Source organism: Lissotriton vulgaris, chromosome 2_2 (genome assembly GCF_964263255.1).
Source record: "Lissotriton vulgaris chromosome 2_2, aLisVul1.2, whole genome shotgun sequence".
NCBI classification, from domain to species: domain Eukaryota; kingdom Metazoa; phylum Chordata; class Amphibia; order Caudata; family Salamandridae; genus Lissotriton; species Lissotriton vulgaris.
The window spans coordinates 323,917,032-323,936,516 of NC_141688.1; the positions used below are offsets into that span (position 1 = coordinate 323,917,032).

General features: G+C 48.6%; 1 protein-coding gene across 2 annotated transcripts in view; it reads right to left on the reverse strand.

Moving 5' to 3' along the window:
* The window catches only part of MADD (MAP kinase activating death domain), a 956,601-nt gene that overhangs the window by 452,788 nt on the left and 484,328 nt on the right, over positions 1-19,485 (reverse strand). Inside the window, exon 21 of one of the 2 annotated variants that reach the window (XM_086959712.1) lies at positions 12,367-12,573. The exons of the other annotated variant lie outside the window; for it this stretch is intronic. Coding sequence (XP_086815838.1) covers positions 12,367-12,573 — 207 coding nt within the window. The remainder of the gene's footprint in view (positions 1-12,366; positions 12,574-19,485) is intronic. 2 annotated transcript variants of the gene reach the window in all.

Consider the following 19,485-nt stretch of genomic DNA (forward strand, 5'->3'; position numbering starts at 1 on the left):
GAGGCATTCACTGCCACTTACCCATTCTAAACTGTAATCTACAAGGGGGGCTTCGTACCGCCTGCCCCATCTACAGGAGGCATTCACTGCCACTTACCCATTCTAAACTGTAATCTACAAGGGGGGCTTCGTACCGCCTGCCCCATCTACGGAGAGGCGTTCACTGCCACTTACCCATTCTAAACTGTAATCTACAAGGGGTGCTTCGTACCGCCTGCCCCATCTAAGGCGAGGCGTTCACTGCCACTTACCCATTCTAAACTGTAATCTACAAGGGGTGCATCGTACAGCCCGCCCCATCTACGGAGAGGCGTTCACTGCCACTTACCCATTCTAAACTGTAATCTACAAGGGGTGCATCGTACCGCATGCTCCATCTACAGGGAGGCATTCACTGTCACTTACCCATTCTAAACTGTAATCTACAAGGGGGGCTTCGTACCGCCTGCACCATCTACAGAGAGGCATTCACTGTCACTTACCCATTCTAAACTGTAATCTACAGGGGGGGCTTCGTACCGCCTGCCCCATCTACAGAGAGGCGTTCACTGCCACTTACCCATTCTAAACTGTAATCTACAAGGGGGGATTCGTACCAGCTGCCCCATCTACGGTGAGGCATTCACTGCCACTTACCCATTCTAAACTGTAATCTACAAGGGGGGCTTCGTACCGCCTGCCCCATCTACGGAGAGGCGTTCACTGCCACTTACCCATTCTAAACTGTAATCTACAAGGGGTGCTTCGTACCGCCTGCCCCATCTACAGAGAGGCGTTCACTGCCACTTACCCATTCTAAACTGTAATCTACAAGGGGGGCTTCGTACCGCCTGCCCCATCTACAAAGAGGCGTTCACTGCCACTTACCCATTCTAAACTGTAATCTACAAGGGGGGCTTCGTACCAGCTGCCTCATCTACAGAGAGGCGTTCACTGTCACTTACCCATTCTAAACTGTAATCTACAAGGGGTGCATCGTACCGCCTGCCCCATCTACAGAGGCGTTCACTGCCACTTACCCATTCTAAACTGTAATCTACAAGGGGGGCTTCGTACCGCCTGCCCCATCTACAGAGAGGCGTTCACTGCCACTTACCCATTCTAAACTGTAATCTACAAGAGGTGCATCGTACCAGCTGCCTCATCTACAGAGAGGCGTTCACTGCCACTTACCCATTCTAAACTGTAATCTACAAGGGGGGCTTCGTACCACCTGCCCCATCTACGGAGAGGCGTTCACTGCCACTTACCCATTCTAAACTGTAATCTACAAGGGGGGCTTCGTACCGCCTGCCCCATCTACAGAGAGGCGTTCACTGCCACTTACCCATTCTAAACTGTAATCTACAAGGGGTGCATCTTACCGCCTGCCCCATCTACAGAGGCGTTCACTGCCACTTACCCATTCTAAACTGTAATCTACAAGGGATGCATCGTACCACCTGCCCCACCTACAGAGAGTCGTTCACTGCCACTTACCCATTCTAAACTGTAATCTACAAGAGGTGCATCGTACCAGCTGCCTCATCTACAGAGAGGCGTTCACTGCCACTTACCCATTCTAAACTGTAATCTACAAGAGGTGCATCGTACCAGCTGCCTCATCTACAGAGAGGCGTTCACTGCCACTTACCCATTCTAAACTGTAATCTACAAGGGGGCTTCGTACCACCTGCCCCATCTACGGAGAGGCGTTCACTGCCACTTACCCATTCTAAACTGTAATCTACAAGGGGGGCTTCGTACCGCCTGCCCCATCTACGGATAGGCGTTCACTGCCACTTACCCATTCTAAACTGTAATCTACAAGAGGGGCTATGTACCGCCTGCCCCATCTACAGAGAGGCGTTCACTGCCACTTACCCATTCTAAACTGTAATCTACAAGGGGTGCATCGTACCGCCTGCCCCATCTACAGAGAGGCATTCACTGCCACTTACCCATTCTAAACTGTAATCTACAAGGGGGGCTTCGTACCACCTGCCCCATCTACAGAGAGGCATTCACTGCCACTTACCCATTCTAAACTGTAATCTACAAGGGATGCATCGTACCACCTGCCCCACCTACAGAGAGTCGTTCACTGCCACTTACCCATTCTAAACTGTAATCTACAAGAGGTGCATCGTACCAGCTGCCTCATCTACAGAGAGGCGTTCACTGCCACTTACCCATTCTAAACTGTAATCTACAAGAGGTGCATCGTACCAGCTGCCTCATCTACAGAGAGGCGTTCACTGTCACTTACCCATTCTAAACTGTAATCTACAAGGGGGGCTTCGTACCGCCTGCACCATCTACAGAGAGGCGTTCACTGTCACTTACCCATTCTAAACTGTAATCTACAAGGGGGGCTTCGTACCACCTGCCCCATCTACGGATAGGCGTTCACTGCCACTTACCCATTCTAAACTGTAATCTACAAGAGGGGCTTCGTACCGCCTGCCCCATCTACAGAGAGGCGTTCACTGCCACTTACCCATTCTAAACTGTAATCTACAAGGGGTGCATCGTACCGCCTGCCCCATCTACAGAGAGGCATTCACTGCCACTTACCCATTCTAAACTGTAATCTACAAGGGGGGCTTCGTACCACCTGCCCCATCTACAGAGAGGCATTCACTGCCACTTACCCATTCTAAACTGTAATCTACAAGGGGGGCTTCGTACCGCCTGCCCCATCTACAGAGAGGCGTTCACTGCCACTTACCCATTCTAAACTGTAATCTACAAGGGGGGCTTCGTACCGCCTGCCCCATCTACAGAGAGGCGTTCACTGCCACTTACCCATTCTAAACTGTAATCTACAAGGGGTGCATCGTACCGCCTGCCCCATCTACAGAGAGGCGTTCACTGCCACTTACCCATTCTAAACTGTAATCTACAAGGGGGGCTTCGTACCGCCTGCCCCATCTACAGAGAGGCGTTCACTGCCACTTACCCATTCTAAACTGTAATCTACAAGAGGTGCATCGTAGCGCCTGCCCCATCATTTCTTTAGACTGAGGGAATTTGAATAACAAATCGAAAAGATGTGAGGCTGGTTGTATAAAAGAAGAAGAGAACTGACCTAGAACTCAGTAGCTACAGAGAAGGAGCGAGAAACTCAAGGAAACAGAACCGCCCTGACCTTGCAGTGTAGTGAGCCCATCCTTGCCTAGGCCCCTAGCAGTAAAATGTAGAACAGAATGCCAAGTGGTCAATACAATCCAGACAAGCAAAGGACTCCGGCTTTAAGAGCCTTACATGTCACATATTTCAGAGACTCATTAACCTCTGCATTCTGTCAGGAGATCAGCAAGAACACATTTGTATTCAACAAATACAGAGCTTCAACTAGAAGTGAGGAGTAAGGTGGTTCTATAAAAACAAAGTTCACCTGAAGCCGGAACTAATTTTTTATTTTTATTTTAATAAAAGCTGCTAAAAGTCTGTTTAAAGTAAATCACTTTCATGTCACAGCCACATTACATTGATTGCTTTAGTTTGGTTGTCAAGGGGCAGAGTCAGGCTGACTTTAATCTAGTCTATGTGCCCTATCTGTGAAATCTTACCTGGAGAACACCCTGCCTTCTGTGTCTTCTACACTCATCAACTACCTCCCAGGTGTGCCCTCCATCTCTCCTACCTTCAAGACAACTTTCCAACAGAGTCCTCACAAGCGCTTTCCAATCCTACAGGATAATTTCCATGAAGTTCCTACGTGGGGTCTCCTTCACATGGCATCTGACTGTGGGTTTCCTCTTCCATGGCCCCTTCTACGGGGCATCATGCCACTGTGTCCTCTCTTAAATGGCATAAGGTATGTGGGTTTTCTTCTATGGCCCCTCCTACACAACATCAGTTCTGGGGGTCCTCTCTCCTACAGCCCCTCTATATGGTGTCCTATCCAGAGTTCTTTGAAATACTGACTGCTTCTACAGGACACCGTGCAGCATCCCTCTTCATCTGGTCCAGTCAACAGCATTTCATGCACAGCGATCACTCTACCAAAGATGTGTCCTACAAAACGTCACACCTGAAGCTCTTTAATCCAGAAGGCACTCGTAGGAATTACTCAATAAAATCTCTACTCTCACTCCTTCAACAGGAGATTCCAGAAACAACTCCAGTTCTTCCCTTGCTCTACATTTAAAATCACACACTCCCACCACACACTGAACCTGACCCGAACCCGCCCGCTGTCCGGCTGTCACCCAGGAGGTTCTGCTTGAGACCACTGCTCCCCTTTTATCAGCATCACAGGGTTTCTTCATGGAGCGTGCTCTCTAGACATCACGACGACTGTGCATAAACCGCTCTGAATAAAGCACCTAAACAAACGACCGAGAAATATGTGCATCTGCTCGATCGCTCTTGTGTTACTTTAATGAAAGTCCCAGACCTCCTGCAGAGTGCGGCCTCTACAACTCATCAGGAAACACTGCATCCTTCGGGCTGCAATGCTATTCTAATGCTGGAAAAAAGGCTTACAATTCCAAACAATCAATATCAGATTTTACATTGGCATGTTTGTCTACATAATGCCCTCACCTGGCAAACCAAGAGCAAGGGCAAGCACCACATCTTTTGCCACCCACCAGGACACAAAATGAGGAATATTGCACAACAAAGTGTTAAAAGAGAGCTGCCACTGGAGGAACAAAGTCAAGAATACTCCCCTAGTAACAGAGAGAACACAGATCCCAGGCAAATCCCAAGGCAGAAATGTGACTTCGGAAACATTCAGGGAAACCAACAGGAGAAAAGAAAGCTGCCATTGGGGGAAAACTGAGTGAGGATTACAACCTCAGAAATAGAAGCCCACCCAGTTAACAAGGTCAGGAATACTCCTGGGTGTCTTTCAGAGAGAACAGCCAACCGTCACTCGAGAGAGAGCCTTCTCTGGTCTGCGAGTGACACATAACCCCACAAAAGACCCTCTGGGTCGTATGGAATGAGAAATGGGTACAATTTTGGGCAATGACTGAAAACTGGAAAAAAGACATTTTCAAAGAAAAGGCTAAAGAAAGTATTTCTGGAGTGCAGGGAAAAGAGAATGCTTAAACTCCCCAAGCCTTTCTTTCAATCATATCAATGTACTGCCAGATTACACCCCCCAGGACGTGTTCTCCAGCACAGCTGTCTGCTGCAGTGCACATGCTTGTTTGAATATTGTCCATGACCAGGGAGCGCAATGAAGCATCGTTGTAAAAATGTTCTTCATTTTAGTCCTTCGACATTGATAGAGGGATACGGCTGTTTATGTCATGATAGACATCTGGCCCCCCTTGGCCTTCCGGAAACCAGAACAACGATCTGTAAACTTCCGTTCTGTGGGAGGGGCTTTGAGAGTCTCCGAGCTGCAAAGACACTATCGCTTGATCAATGAGGTCAGTATCATCCACAACCTGTCTGACCCCCTCAGGGAGCCAGTGTCCATCTTTCTGCAGTCCAAGAGGCACCCAGGGATCCCGCACCCTTGGACTACTAGGGTGGCTTCCTATTATGTTTGCTGAAGGCAGCTGTTTTCATAGCACTCACGCGATCACTTGTTGCAGCCTGGACCTCGACACAGGTTCTCGGTACCCTACACTGACACATATGTGAGGACTCTCGCTTTTTGGGGGTGAGGTTCTAGGAGAAGAAAGGTATGGTTATGGTGTCCACAGAAACGACGACTGATCCAAATGGCAAAAGATTCAAGCATGGGAGCTACATTCATTTAACACATCGAAATAGCTCGTGATAACACTGTGTGGTACTCCAGACAAGTCCTAAAATCATCTTAGTTCAGCGAAGCGCAGACCCCTAGGATACCACGTACACAGGGCCACCCAGTGTGACGCTGTTATAAGTTCAGGGGTCATAACTAAGTCTGAGAAGCTATCAGTACCTTCAGGTTTTCCCTTTACATCATGTTTACTTGTAAAGAAAATATCTATTCTTCTTTGAAGTTACAGCATTGGCTAGAGGTTCAGAATATTCGTTGTTCATTCTATCATACTGTATCTGGGTTTCTACCCCTCATCCCAGACAACGACCCGACTACCAAGTACAGTTCAACAGGACTCAGGCACCGGTTTATCCCAAGCATGAGATACGGCCCAGCAACCGCCATCTGCTTCAAGATCCCTAGAAACGGAGGTGCAAGGTGAAGACTGGACTTCACATGCATTTTAGTGGAGATTCTCAGCCCTCCCAGTAAGGAAATCCTTCATTTATATCAGACCCCATGATTTGCATAAGACACCACAATTGCCGTCGGATCCTGCGATTTCCAATCAGACCCCGCGATTTCCAATCAGACCCCGCAATTTCCAATCAGACCCCGCAATTTCCAATCAGACGCCGCAATTTCCAATCAGACGCCGCAATTTCCAATCAGACCTCGCAATTTCCAATCAGACCCCACAATTTCCAATCAGACCCCACAATTTCCAATCAGACCCCACAATTTCCATCAATCTCATTCAGGGAGGGGCTTCTCAGCTTCATCCAGAGTTGATGAGGGCATTTGCCACTGAGGTTCTGGGGCAGATCATACTACGGCTTTGTAACCAGAGCCAAGTAACCCTTTCTTGTACACGACTCTGGACTACCAGTGTAGCAAGAGCAAGCAGTTATGGGCTTCTCAGGGGGGACTCGTAACTCAACAATCAATCTACAGATGTTACCATAAATGTTCTGCTTAGCGCTTGTCTTTTCAGAAAATGACTCTTTTTTAATTTCACTAAGGCTACACAATTTAATCAGGTATCCAATGGTAGTGACTCTGGCCACCTTCGTGTGGCGCGACACCTCTAATCTCCCTCCATGTGGTATCTCAATCTCTATCCCCCACCAACTTATGCTAGAAGCACAAATAAGGCTCAGGGGCAGATTATGTGCCCGCACGAGACCAATGTGTTCAACTGATGATGCTGCAGCAGAGAGGAATTCAGTCTTTAGTCCTCAGCAGCTTGATCCCACCGCAGGCGGAGCTCTGTGACTATCTGGTGTAGTCCACTAGAGGCTGCCGAGGAGGACAGTCCAGCCCCCTCTGCTTATATGAGGCCCAGGTTAGCTTGGTGTCCACTGGCTGACCTGACAGGACTGTACAGGTGCCTGTTCAGCAGATGCAGCCTAGTCGAGGTCATTGTACCAGATGCAGCCTGACCTGGCTGATGCGAACACCCCAACCAGACCACTAAGAATGCCAAGGCACAAAGGTCCAGTAACACGATCAATCTCAAAGCAGAGTATGCGGTAGCCACTGCTTTAGGAGTTTCACCCAAGATGACGTGAATGGAGCACCTTCCGAGGTCACAAGGCAGGTCATGGTCCTTGCAATGTCTGGAACAGACCTCGGAAGCTCTGCTCATGCGAGAGTAGCGTGACCCAAGGGCTACAAGAAAAGGCAGGAGGCCAGTTCACATGCAGTTGTGCACTTTAGGCAATGGCACATGCCCATATACCAAGGGAGGGGGCAGTCCCATCCCATATACCACACGGGGGAGACAGTCCCATATACCATGCAGGGGTGGGGGCAGTCCCATATACTAAGCGGGGGTGGGGGCAGTCCCATTTACCACGGTGGTGAGCGCAGTCCCATATACCATGTGGGGGGAGGGCAGTCCCATATACCATGGGGGGGAAGGAGGGACAGTCCCATATACCATACGGGGGGGGATAGGGGCAGTCCCATATACCATGCGGCGGGGGGCAGTCCCATATACCACACGGGGGAGACAGTCCCACATACCATGCAGGGGTGGGGGCAGTCCCATATACCAAGCGGGTGTGGGGGCAGTCCCATATACCACGGTGGTGGAGGCAGTCCCATATACCATGTGGGGGGTGGGGGGGCAGTCCCACATACCATGTGAGGGGGGCAGTCCCATATACCATGCGGGAGGGGGCAGTCCCATATACCATGCGGGGGGAGGGGCAGTCCCATATACCATGCTGGGATGGGCAGTCCCTTATACCATGCAGGGGTGGGGACAGTCTCATACCAAGCAGGGGTGGGGGCAGTCCCATATACCATGGGGGTGGGGGCAGTCCCATATACCATGTGGGGGGGGGGGGGGCAGTCCCATATACCATGTGGGGGGGGGGACAGTCCCATATACCATGCGGGGGGACAGTCCCATATACCATGCGGGGGGGGGCAGTCCCATATACCATGCGGGGGGGGACAGTCCCATATACCAAGTGGGGGGGACAGTCCCATATACCAAGTGGGGGGGGGCAGTCCCATATACCATTTGGGGGGGGTGGCAGTCCCATATGCCACACGCGGGAGACAGTCCCATATACCAAGCATGGGGGGGGGGGGTGAGGGCAGTCCCATATACCACGCAGGGGGGCAGTCCCATATACCACGCAGGGGGGCAGTTCCATATACCACGCGGGGGGGGACAGTCTCATATACCACACGGGGGGGGACAGTCCCATATACCACGCGGAGGGGGGACAGTCCCATATACCACGCGGAGGGGGGACAGTCCCATATACCACGCGGAGGGGGGACAGTCCCATATACCACGCGGGGGGTGGACAGTCCCATATACCACGCTGGGGGTCCTATATACCATGCAGGGGGGAAGGACAGTCTGGTTCCACAAATTTCTGTTCAATTACAGCGCCATTTTAAATAGTGGATCTGATGGACACTTAAAGGACATTTGCCGTGAATCAGGAGGTTTATTATTTAAGTATTATAAACCCATTTGGCAAAATACTCAACAGGCAGCACAGCTAGATGCTGAGAAAGAACAGGTATTCTGAATCACGTTCTATCCTTCACTCATCTTTCCGTTCAGATTCCTAACCAAAGAGACAGCTTTAAATGCTTACAGATAAGGTTATGTTGGTTTCTGCATTCATTATTTTTAATCACTTAGGCCCATTCAGGACAACTGGGATCCTTTTGAGACCTGTGCAATTAATAACTTCAATAACTAAGGGGTGGGGGACCGCTGATCGGATAGTGTGGCCTTCGAGCTTATGCCACAAGTGCCAGCGGTCACTACTAAACGTTCGAACCTGCAAACCAGAGATTCCTCAGTGGGTTTTGAATGCATTTTTTAGAAATCGGCTGCATTCATCACCATTCATTCAAAGAATCTGTAGGTGGTGATTTAGGTGTAAAAAGGGGGGAGGGATGAAGTGGGCCTAGTAGATGATGGCCCATGTCTGGGCTTCCGTGAGATGATAAATTGAGACATGCACGCTGGGGTCAACTCCACACAACGGTTCTTCCCTGCCCCAGGTCCAGGCACACTTAGGGCTCTACCAGCATCCTAAATAGAAGGCTTAGTTTGCATTTTGTATAGCGCCGAATACCACTTTAACATGGTTTAACAATGGTTCCTTCTTCACACAAACAAGGACGAGGACTGCATTCTGGGGCTTTCTTTACAGAAGAAAACATTCTGTGTATTATCCACCAAATCCTGCTCTAGCCAATATTTATTTTCCTGAAGCAGCTGTGGCAGATGTAGGAAATGTCTTGTTCTGGGATGAACCATGTTTGGTTGCATTCCCCTAGCTCGTAGTGCACGCCAGTGCAGAAAGCGGAGCACCCATGGTCCTGGATTAATTTTCCTGCCAGGCGGGCGACTGATAGGAGTCCGGCTCATCCTTGATGTTGTCCATGGGGTTTATCACCCTTGACAGAGATGCTTTCATTTCATTAAATTAAAGCCTGCCCTCAATTGATCAGAGGCTTCAGGAGAGAGACTGCTGCTTCTGCCTCTCGAGCCCACAACCGCGGTTTTAATCTGCTGATTCTCTATGAACGTTTGTGTGGAGGATAACCAATCTCTTTTCTACTCTTCAAATGGTTTGCCTTCATTCTGCAGATCTTGTTGTCTGTAGGAGAGCCAAAAACAAAGGTCTAAATGAAAACTATTATCAGGACTCCGCTTTCGACCTGACAAGCGGAGCCAGGAGGATCGACGGATTCAAAGATCCGCCACATCGGACGGCTGCAGTAATTACCCGTTGTAAACGACTAGAACTTTATTGATCACGTATTCCCGTGTTCTCATGGAACCGGGATTTCTGACACTGTAATGAGAGTGACAGCATTTCCTGGGCAAATGTGGAGCTTTAAAAATGAGATGAAGGAAATATGATCGGCTTTTTCAGAGGATTTGTGCTAAGATGGAGCCAACATTGATAGTCACTCCTTGGACAGCAAAATTGGAAACCAAAACTGGTGTCACGATTTTACCGCCCTAACACCTGCTTTCAATGTGTGTGTTTTCCCAATACCCAGGTCTATCATTTACTTAATAAATTAAAAGGGGGGATAGCGTAATATCTTCTGGAAATGTTATATCAGCATACATTGCAGAAATCTACAAGGCTACAAAAGAAACGAACCAGAGTGCAATTAAGACGCATTAAGCCAACTGCAAATCATAAGAGCTTGTTAGCCAAGTGAGATTGAACGTTTCATGCGGAAGTAACATCACCAAACGTACCTTGGAACTAACCAAGTGACCTGCTTATGTAGGGGCAGCGTCTTGAACTGACTAGACCTAAAGGACACCCGCGAAAATCCAAGATGGAAGAGAGGCTTCTCTGCCAGAGTTATGGCTGGCATGAGCGACAAGCAATCCCTTTACTAGTGACAATCACACAGAACTTCACATCTTACTTTCCATCCAACTTATGAAGGTCTACTTTACCTCAAACTAACTACTACGGAAGTAGGTAAGTATAAGGATACAGTGATTCAGATTAATGTGGGGGGCGTGGGCAGCATATAATGCTTGCAGAGAAGGGTACTGAGCTCCGTGGCAACCAGCGTGCATCTTTCCAGCCTTTAGGCACCAGCATGGCTTGCATGACCCTGGCCCACATGGACTGAACAGACCTCGAAAAGAAAACATTCAGAACCACTTTCAAGCGGGAGAAAGGATGATCGTTTGTCAGCTGCAATGTAAACTGTAGGATTTCAATTTGTCCTTCTGCAAGGAACAGAACTCTACTTGTTATTTCTAAAAACATCACTGTTCCACCTGAAAGTTTGAAAGGACCAACATAAAAAAAGAAGGATGTGTTGAAGTGGTCAATGGGTTCATTTACTCTGAGAAGCACAATGGAATCTACCAAATAACATGAACATGAACCAAATATCTACACAATGTAGCCATCTGGTGATGCCTCCTTTGCAACTACTAGGTTTCCACTTACAGCATCTTCTACCACAAAACACTGCACTTACCTCATCAGAAGTAGACCAATCGCTTAAAAAGATCTCAAAACTCATTGCCTGTGCCACTTCCCCTTTATTCAGAGAGATTTATTAAATCTTTCCTTACAAACCGCATGCTGCCAAGTTTGTAGACTTGCTAACAGCCTATTTCCCGTAACTACCTTTGTGTCCTTCTTTTAAACTATGAACTCTGTGACAATAAACTGATACTGCCCTCCACAGGAATGTGTCTAGACTAGATACTAGCACATTTTTTGGGACTCTCCTCTTGCCCAGGTCCTCAAACATCTGTATCCATCCCTCATACGTCCTGCATTTCAATCACAAACCCCTCTGTCCTGGCCATTTCGTTCCAGCATCACACCGAAAAAAAATCTCCATTTTCAACTCTTAATCCATTATTTCCATGCCCACATGCTGCAGCAGCTCCCCGGCCAATCTCCCCACAGTAATCTGTGTCCAACTCGCTCATCCTTGGGCCTACTCCCTCTTTTCTTTCTACTTGAAGCATTCCCTCAGTCTTTGGTTCTGTGGTGTAACAGGCCCTACATTTACAATGTATATCTGCCTGATCTCATTGGATATCCTACATAAAAAGGGAGAGTCACAAGGCAAAATGTTCTGGAAAAACACTCCAAAGAAAGAAAACAAACAACAAGATCCACACAAGCCTCGTTACAAAGCTACTGAGAAGCAGCAGAAGCAATCATGAACCCATACAAGATCTGGCTCCTGTCAGGGGGCAAAAGTAAAACTAAGATTGTACATGGTTTCTGGTCATCGCAGCCACTAATGAAACCAAATTCATTAACTGCAAACGAAATTGGACTAAAACAAGTTTCTATTCTTACAAGAATGTTCACTGCTCCTCCTGATAGATGCAATATTTCAAAAAGCATGTGTCAGCATGAACTGCATCATGCTGGAGAACACGGAAGTGCATGTATTGGAGAGAGGTGTAGAAGTCCATGGCCTACTGTGCAGCAGGACAATGGAGCCTCGGGTAGAGTGGCCTGGTGCCTCACCAGCCTTATACCGAGCACGGTGGCATTGCAAATAGACCTCAGCTGCAATGCCTGGTGCACAGCTTCAGGAAAGATGTCTTACATGGTGTGAAAAGGGCAAGACCACTACGGGACCCCACACCAACACCCCAGCAGTGCCACAATACACACCAATGGAAGCTACAAAATTCTCCTCCTTTAGACTCCGGGTGTCAAACTGTCTTGACCCTCTCCCTGGAGGGCCTGCAAGCCGAGGTGCCAGCTGAGGGACTGGCAGATGGGTAATGGGCTTGGACTCGGCTCTTATAGGGTAGCCTGGCTCCCAGCCAACCGGGGTGCTGGCTCCGTCAGTTGGACTGCGCCTCTTTTTTTCAGGTTCTTGAAAGAAAGAAAAAAAGGAGAGACAGAAACAAGAGGAAGGAGGAAAGGTAGTAAATGAAGGGAATGGGTGTATGAAAAGGTAGCAGAGGAGGCATGGGGAGAATGGAGAAAGCAAAGCATGGAATACAGAAATGAAAGTGAGACAGGCAAAAATGCAAGAGTGAGAGACAAAAAATAATTAACAGAGCAGGAAAGGGCAAGAATGGCAGAGGAAGAGAGTCGGGAATGTTCAGGGATAAAATTGCACAAAGGATGAAAAATTAAAGAAAGTGAATAAGGAAAGGAAGAAAATCGTGTGTGAGAGAACAGTATGAGACAGAGGATCAGAAACAGGAATAGGGACGGGCAGACAGGAAGAAAGAGACAGTATTATTAATAAATATAAGTAACTGAGAAACATAGTAGAATAAAGATACACCCAGAAATTTATGTACGATAATACATTTAATCGACTTGGCACTTCAACTCTAAATCCTAATGAGGCTCCAGCCCTTTTTTAAGCCCCGAATGCATCCTGGCCAGAGCAGATCCCTGGCATGACCTGCAGATCATCACGAAGGCAGATAAGACATGCTTACAGATAACTAAAGACTAAGTACATTCTCCACGTAAAAGCCACAGTTCGCCCTCCCCACTCTCTTCTGGCTAAGGACCCTGAAGTCTCTGATGATCTAAACATGTATCTAAAGTTATCAGGATTCCTTCAATTCTAAGCCCCCCTGGAATAGAGACACAATGAAGGCATGCATGAACGTGGTTGAGAAGAACCCACCAAGGAAATGTAATGTCACCGCAAATGTTCCACTCATGGGCACTTCACCACCCATAGCAGTCGGGGTTCAGGAAACAAGGGCAGAGACTGGACGTGGGGGTGAAGCAGGGGCAAAGCAAACAACTGCACCCACCCACCATGAATAGCCAAGGGTAAGAGCCAGGGCTGACAGAAGAGAGGAAAGGTGCAGGAGAGTACACAGAGGGTATCCCGATAACACTCAACGTCTCACGACAATAGAAGCTGACAGAAGGTAAGAGAGCACAGGCTCGATGCAATCACAATGGACAGCCAAAGGAGGCAGCACAGAGAAAGCAAAAGAGGACCCACTCCAGAGCTATCCATGGAGATCCAATCACCACAGTGAGTGGAGAGGGCAAAGGGAGAGGGGGGGGGCAGCTGCTGTAACGAGCTACCAACAAAAAACAAGAAAGGACCCTGTAGGCAGAGAGGCACCCGAGGATAGTCAGGAACATGGGGACGCAGCACAGACATTCTAGAACCAGAAAAGGATTGAGCTTAAAGAAGGGCGGGGGCAAGGAAAATTTAAAGAAAGTGTTCAGTATCGAGGTAGAAAGACATGGTGGGTCAAATGTATACAGGATTGAATGTCAGAATATCAAGTAATAAATATTGTGCTACGAAAATATCAGCCAGTGATTGTAGACGTACTATCCTTAGCTGCACATCTGTGTGCAGATGTGTAGTAAAGAACAGTAAATCTATGCAAACCTATACGTGATTACTGTTGAATCCTGTGGCCCAAGAGTGGTTGAGGTGGACAGGGGACTCAAGAATGGACAGAGAATGTGAGGCGTGAACCTGATCGGACAGTTGCAGCTGAAGGAAAGTTGATGGATGTGCTTACACAGGCTGCCAATTAAACTCCTCAAAACAGTCCTGACGCTCATGTGGATGAACATTAGATTAAAACAATAGCCAGGATGTACTCTGTGCTTAGAAGCTAATCGTCTGAGAAAGAGTACAATCCCTTCTGAATCTAGGCTTTCCGCAGTTGTCTGGTAAGCAGAATGCGGACGGTGCAACCGTGTTTGGAGCTAAAACATACTCTGCTAAGCTGGTGGTATCTGGTGCTGTTGCGGACAGGACAATTAACGCATTTCTCTGGCAACTATAGCCAGGCAGCAGACGTCGACATCTTAGACAACACAGCTAGACGTCTAGTCAATATCATTGTGTTTGTGAAGCTTGTTTTGTGAGGAACTAATTGCCTTAAAATAGCATTATTGCTGCAACCAGAGCGTTCCTTCTGAAAAAAAAAATATATTACACAAAAGAGAAAGTAGAACACTTAAAACTAACTTTGCGATAAGCAGATGAGCAAAAGAAAAGAAGAGAAACTTGCAAAAATGTAAGTTCCCCATAAAATATGATTTAAGAATACAGTGCACAGGAAGGTTGCAGACTGCATAGAAGCTACTGGCCATGTAGTTTCTTTCTCTGTTAATTGATTTTACATCTCTGCTGGAACAGGGACTACTCCTGCTTTACTATTTTTATTTATATGTTTCACTGTTAACATTCGGAGGAATACAATCTTACTTACAAGTCACTACTTTCATTATTTATTTTTTTTGACTCAGTCAGTAGAACATAGATTAAAATATGGAGTCAGTCACTTTGTTCCAATTTTGATGCAAAGTCCAAAAGAACCAAGCATGAACAAGAAGAACTGGAGTAAAGCTTTAGACTTTTTGGGGAAGTGGTGGGTGCAGAAATAATAACGCCTAAATGAAAAATGGCTTTGTGGAAACATAATTTAAAGGTTGAAGAGAGGAAAGTACCCAAGAAGTTGTCAATACCTTCCAGAGTGGAACATAGTAAGGAGGATGAAATAGATTTAGAAGAAACTGCAGATGGAGATGGCCAAGCTATGAGAGCACTTGATCATACGTTGCGAAAAAAGGACTACTGCAATGAAAGACATAGCTCCTTTTTGAGGGCGCACCTTCTTGCTGAAAGAGTGGAATAGTATTTTTCAGGTTTATGAATGCTGGCTGCTGGTTCCAAATACAAGGATTTACGTGAGAGGATGACATGTAAATGGCCGAAATATATGCACAATTCATTTTCATTTCTAGAGAAGACAACTGAGGAATCTGTTGAACAATAATGTAGTCTGTACTTGGTCTGAGGAGTGTGAGTATGGCTATTAAAGTGTTAAGAAGTACACTGCTCAAATGGTAGTTTTGAAAACAAATGACCCCAGAAACAACATTTATGGGCACAGATGCAAAAGCCTATGGCATGGATGTTTTTTATAATTTAGATTAAACAATTTAGACAGAGAGTAGCGTTGCTTGTCCCTCAAAGATTTAGAGGCCTTCAGAATGGTCTTATACAGTCGCAGAGAAGGAAGCGGCGGCCTCTTGCTGGCAGACACAGCATTTTAAAACATTTATTTGGTGGAGGGTGTTAGAAATTTGGTCAGCTCACAAGCCCTTGAAATACTACAAAAGGATTCGCTAGACCTACGCCAAGGTAACCTAAATGGTAATTGTACCTACAGGAATCCACATTTGTTATGAAATATCTGCTAGATGGTAAAAAAGTGAAGGTGAATTGTATTTATAGGTTACTGGTGAGGACCATGACAGTGTCTTGTGTGCGTGCTATAGACAAAGTTGAATGAAAAAGAAGTTACAAGAGGATGGTTAAATAGAAAAGGTAACTGACCGTTTGAAAGGCAGATGACTGAACATCCACAGATATCAAGACCTTCCTCGAGAATATGATATTGGTCGAGTTGTCACAGCAGGATGAGATTTTGAGGAGGTCTGATTGACTTGTAGTTCCTGAGGTACCCAGAGAGATTAACAAAGGTACAGCACAAAAGCTAAGCAGGAATGTTGGTTAAGAAAAGGAGGGCTGGAGGAGGAGCTTCGCCGGCGATCAAGATGGCCGCGTGAGCTCGGAGCTCCGAAGACCTCCCGATCCTCCGCAATAATCCTGATGCCTATCCTGTCCCACAACTGTGGGAATCGACTGCTAAGTGGGTCCTGATGCGGCGCCCGCTTTCGGAGTGAAAATCGGACGTTCCTGGACCCCGTTAGCTCGACGGACCTCGGAGACTCCGCCCGTGCCATTGGTCTATTGTCGTGGTGTGCAGCGGTGCTTCCACATGGGCACTTCTTTGTCTACGCCTGGTCCCTCCGGTGCGTGACTCCGGTATCTGAACGCCCTGCTACTCCGCCGGAGTATTGGACCCTGGTAACATCGTCGAGTGCGTGACACACCTCCCGCTGGACTTCTTTGTCCCTGTTGATTATCTCGTTGGATGTGCCAACATGGCGGGCAGAGGAGACCCGGACAAAGGCAAGTCCCAACGGGTCAACAGAAAACCGTCCCAGTCCCAATCTACCATCCCAGAGCGCTTCTCCCAGTCGAAAGGCTCGCCGGTTCTGGCAGGCCGTGCTAACGACCCGACTAGGTATCGATCACCGGATGACTCTGAGATAACGCTTCGGGACGTTATGGGTGCAATCACAGGAGTACAATCCGAAATGCATACTCTCCGAGAGGAACTGTCCAGCAAGGTCGACTCCCTGAAGATTGAGTTGAACCTCATCAGAACTGACCTCGGGAAAACCAACGACCGGGTCAAATCGTTGGATCTCAAGACGACTAGCCTGATCACTGACGTGTCGGACATACAGACGGAGGTGCGTGACCTGAAACTGGCGAACGGAATACTGGCGCGCCGGCTGGACGATTTCGAAGGCCGTGCGCGGCGCCAGAACGTCCGCATTACTGGGGTCCCGGAGAAGGCTGAGGAGGACTCGGTGGAACTTTTCGTGGAGGACCTGGTGCTTAAGAACTTGATGCCCGGGGGCTTGAGTAAGTTCTTCTCGGTGGAGCGGGCTCACAGGATACCGGGGGGACCGCCGAAGTCGGGCGCCTTCCCTCGCCCGATCATCGCACGGCTCTTTAACTATAGGGACAGAGACGCTATCCTGCAGGCATCGAGGACCGCAGGCCCGCTGCGTTTCCAGAACTCTGAAGTTAACTTCTTTCCGGACTTCACCCAGGCCGTGCAGAAAAAACGTCAGAGTTTTACCGGGGTGAAACGGCGACTGAGAGAAATGGGCCTGCGGTACTCCATGCTCTACCCTGCCAAGCTTCGTATCGAGCGTGACCACCGGACTTTGTTTTTTGACTTTCCGGATGAGGTGGGACACTGGCTGGATACCCTTCCCCAGGAGCGACACGAACCGGCTGACCAGACGGAGGAGGCCACCGGGGGCGTGGAAGCACAGGAATGATGGTTCCCCGTTTGACTTTCTGCGAGCTGGGTGACCGTATGGGACCTCAACTTCAGACACTGCTGCTATTGGTTTTGACTCTTTTTGTTATTGATATGGGGGATGACGGGGGGCGATAGGATGTCTCCTTTCTCCTCTGTAGACTTCTTGTAGATTAGTTAAGGGGCGACAGGCACACTGCTAGTTGGGGTGGAATATAGTCTAATGCAGGGGTGCAGGGTGGGGGGTAGTTGGGGTGTGTTTTTTCAACTTCTTTTTCTGTCTTCTTCTCTGTTCTGGCTGGGGGTTCATTGGACTGTTATGTCGTTGTGGTGGGCGCCATTGCGGGTGGTGGGGAGGGGGCGGAGCTTCCTCGACGATGGGGGGTAAATCTCTAAACTTATTGAGCTGGAATGTCAACGGGTTGGGGGACCGTATTAAGAGGGGTGTTGTTTTGCAGATGCTTAAACGTTGTTCGCCTGATGTAATTTTCCTACAGGAGACCCATCTAGTGGGACACACTTGCAAAGCACTGAGCAGACGTGGATTCAAAATGGTGGCACACTCGGGGTTCTCCTCGGGATCACGAGGGGTGGGCATCATGGTGCGCATGTCCCTCCCGTTGGAGGTGGAGTCAGTGACTGCGGATGAGAGAGGCAGATATGTGGCTGTGGTGGGTAAATGGGAGGGCCGTACTCTAGTTTTGGTTTCAGTTTACATTCCCCCGGGGTTACAGGAAACTACTTTCAGGGACCTAGCTGCCGCCATTTTGGGTCTCCCCGAGGGCCTGTTGTTGGTGGGTGGGGACTTCAACTCCGTCGTATCCGGAACCCTGGACCGCTTCCCATCCAGAGACCTGCGTCCTTCCCAGTCCTGGTTGCCTGATTTTCTGGGTTCAATGGGGATGGTTGATTGCTGGCGGTTGATGCACCCCTCCCAGAGACAGTACACGTTTCTCTCCGGCGCCCATGGTAGCCTATCCAGGATAGACTACGTCCTCACCCCGGCTGCCCAGGAGCAGTCCGTGTCCACAGCGCGTCTCCTGGCTAGGGGTATCTCGGACCATTCTCCAGTTTGGGTTTCCTTTGACTTCCAAATCCCCGCGTCATCGCGAGTGGCTCCCATTAACCCCTGGTACTTCCGTGACCCGAAGACCAGGTCACTCCTGACCAAAGCAATGGATCGGTACTTTGCCGAGAACACCGGCTCAATTGACTCAGCCGCGCGATCTTTGCCGGTCTTACCGACCCATCTCCCTTTAGAACGCTGAGCCTAAGATCCTGGCCAAGATACTGGCTAACCGGTTAGTGGGCGTGATCTCGGACCTGGTCCATCCAGACCAGTCCGGCTTCATACCGCACCGGAACACGGCGCTCAATCTGAGACGGCTTCACGCAGTAATGGCACGTGTGCACCTGCTTCGTGAGCCTGCAGTCCTCGCCTCGCTCGACACCACTATGGCTTTCGACTCATTGGAGTGGAATTACCTGTGGGCAGTTTTGGCCAAGTTGGGGTTTGGACCCGCATTCATTGGCTGGGTCAGACTATTGTATTCTGCACCACTAGCCAATGTAGCGGTCAATGGTCGGCTGTCGGCCTCTTTCGCGCTACGCAGAGGCACTAGACAGGGTTGTCCGCTTTCCCCGCTCCTATTCGCTCTGGCACTTGAGCCATTGGCGGCGTGGATCAGAACGCACCCCGATATCTCTGGCATAACGTGGTCCCCGGGGTTTGAAGACCGGGTGTCGCTCTATGCTGACGACATCCTTCTATACCTCACTTCCCCCTGTCACTCACTCATAGTGGCTTTTGATCTCTTGGGGACCTTCGGGGCCCACTCGGGCCTAGTAATCAACTGGGCTAAGTCCTCGTTGT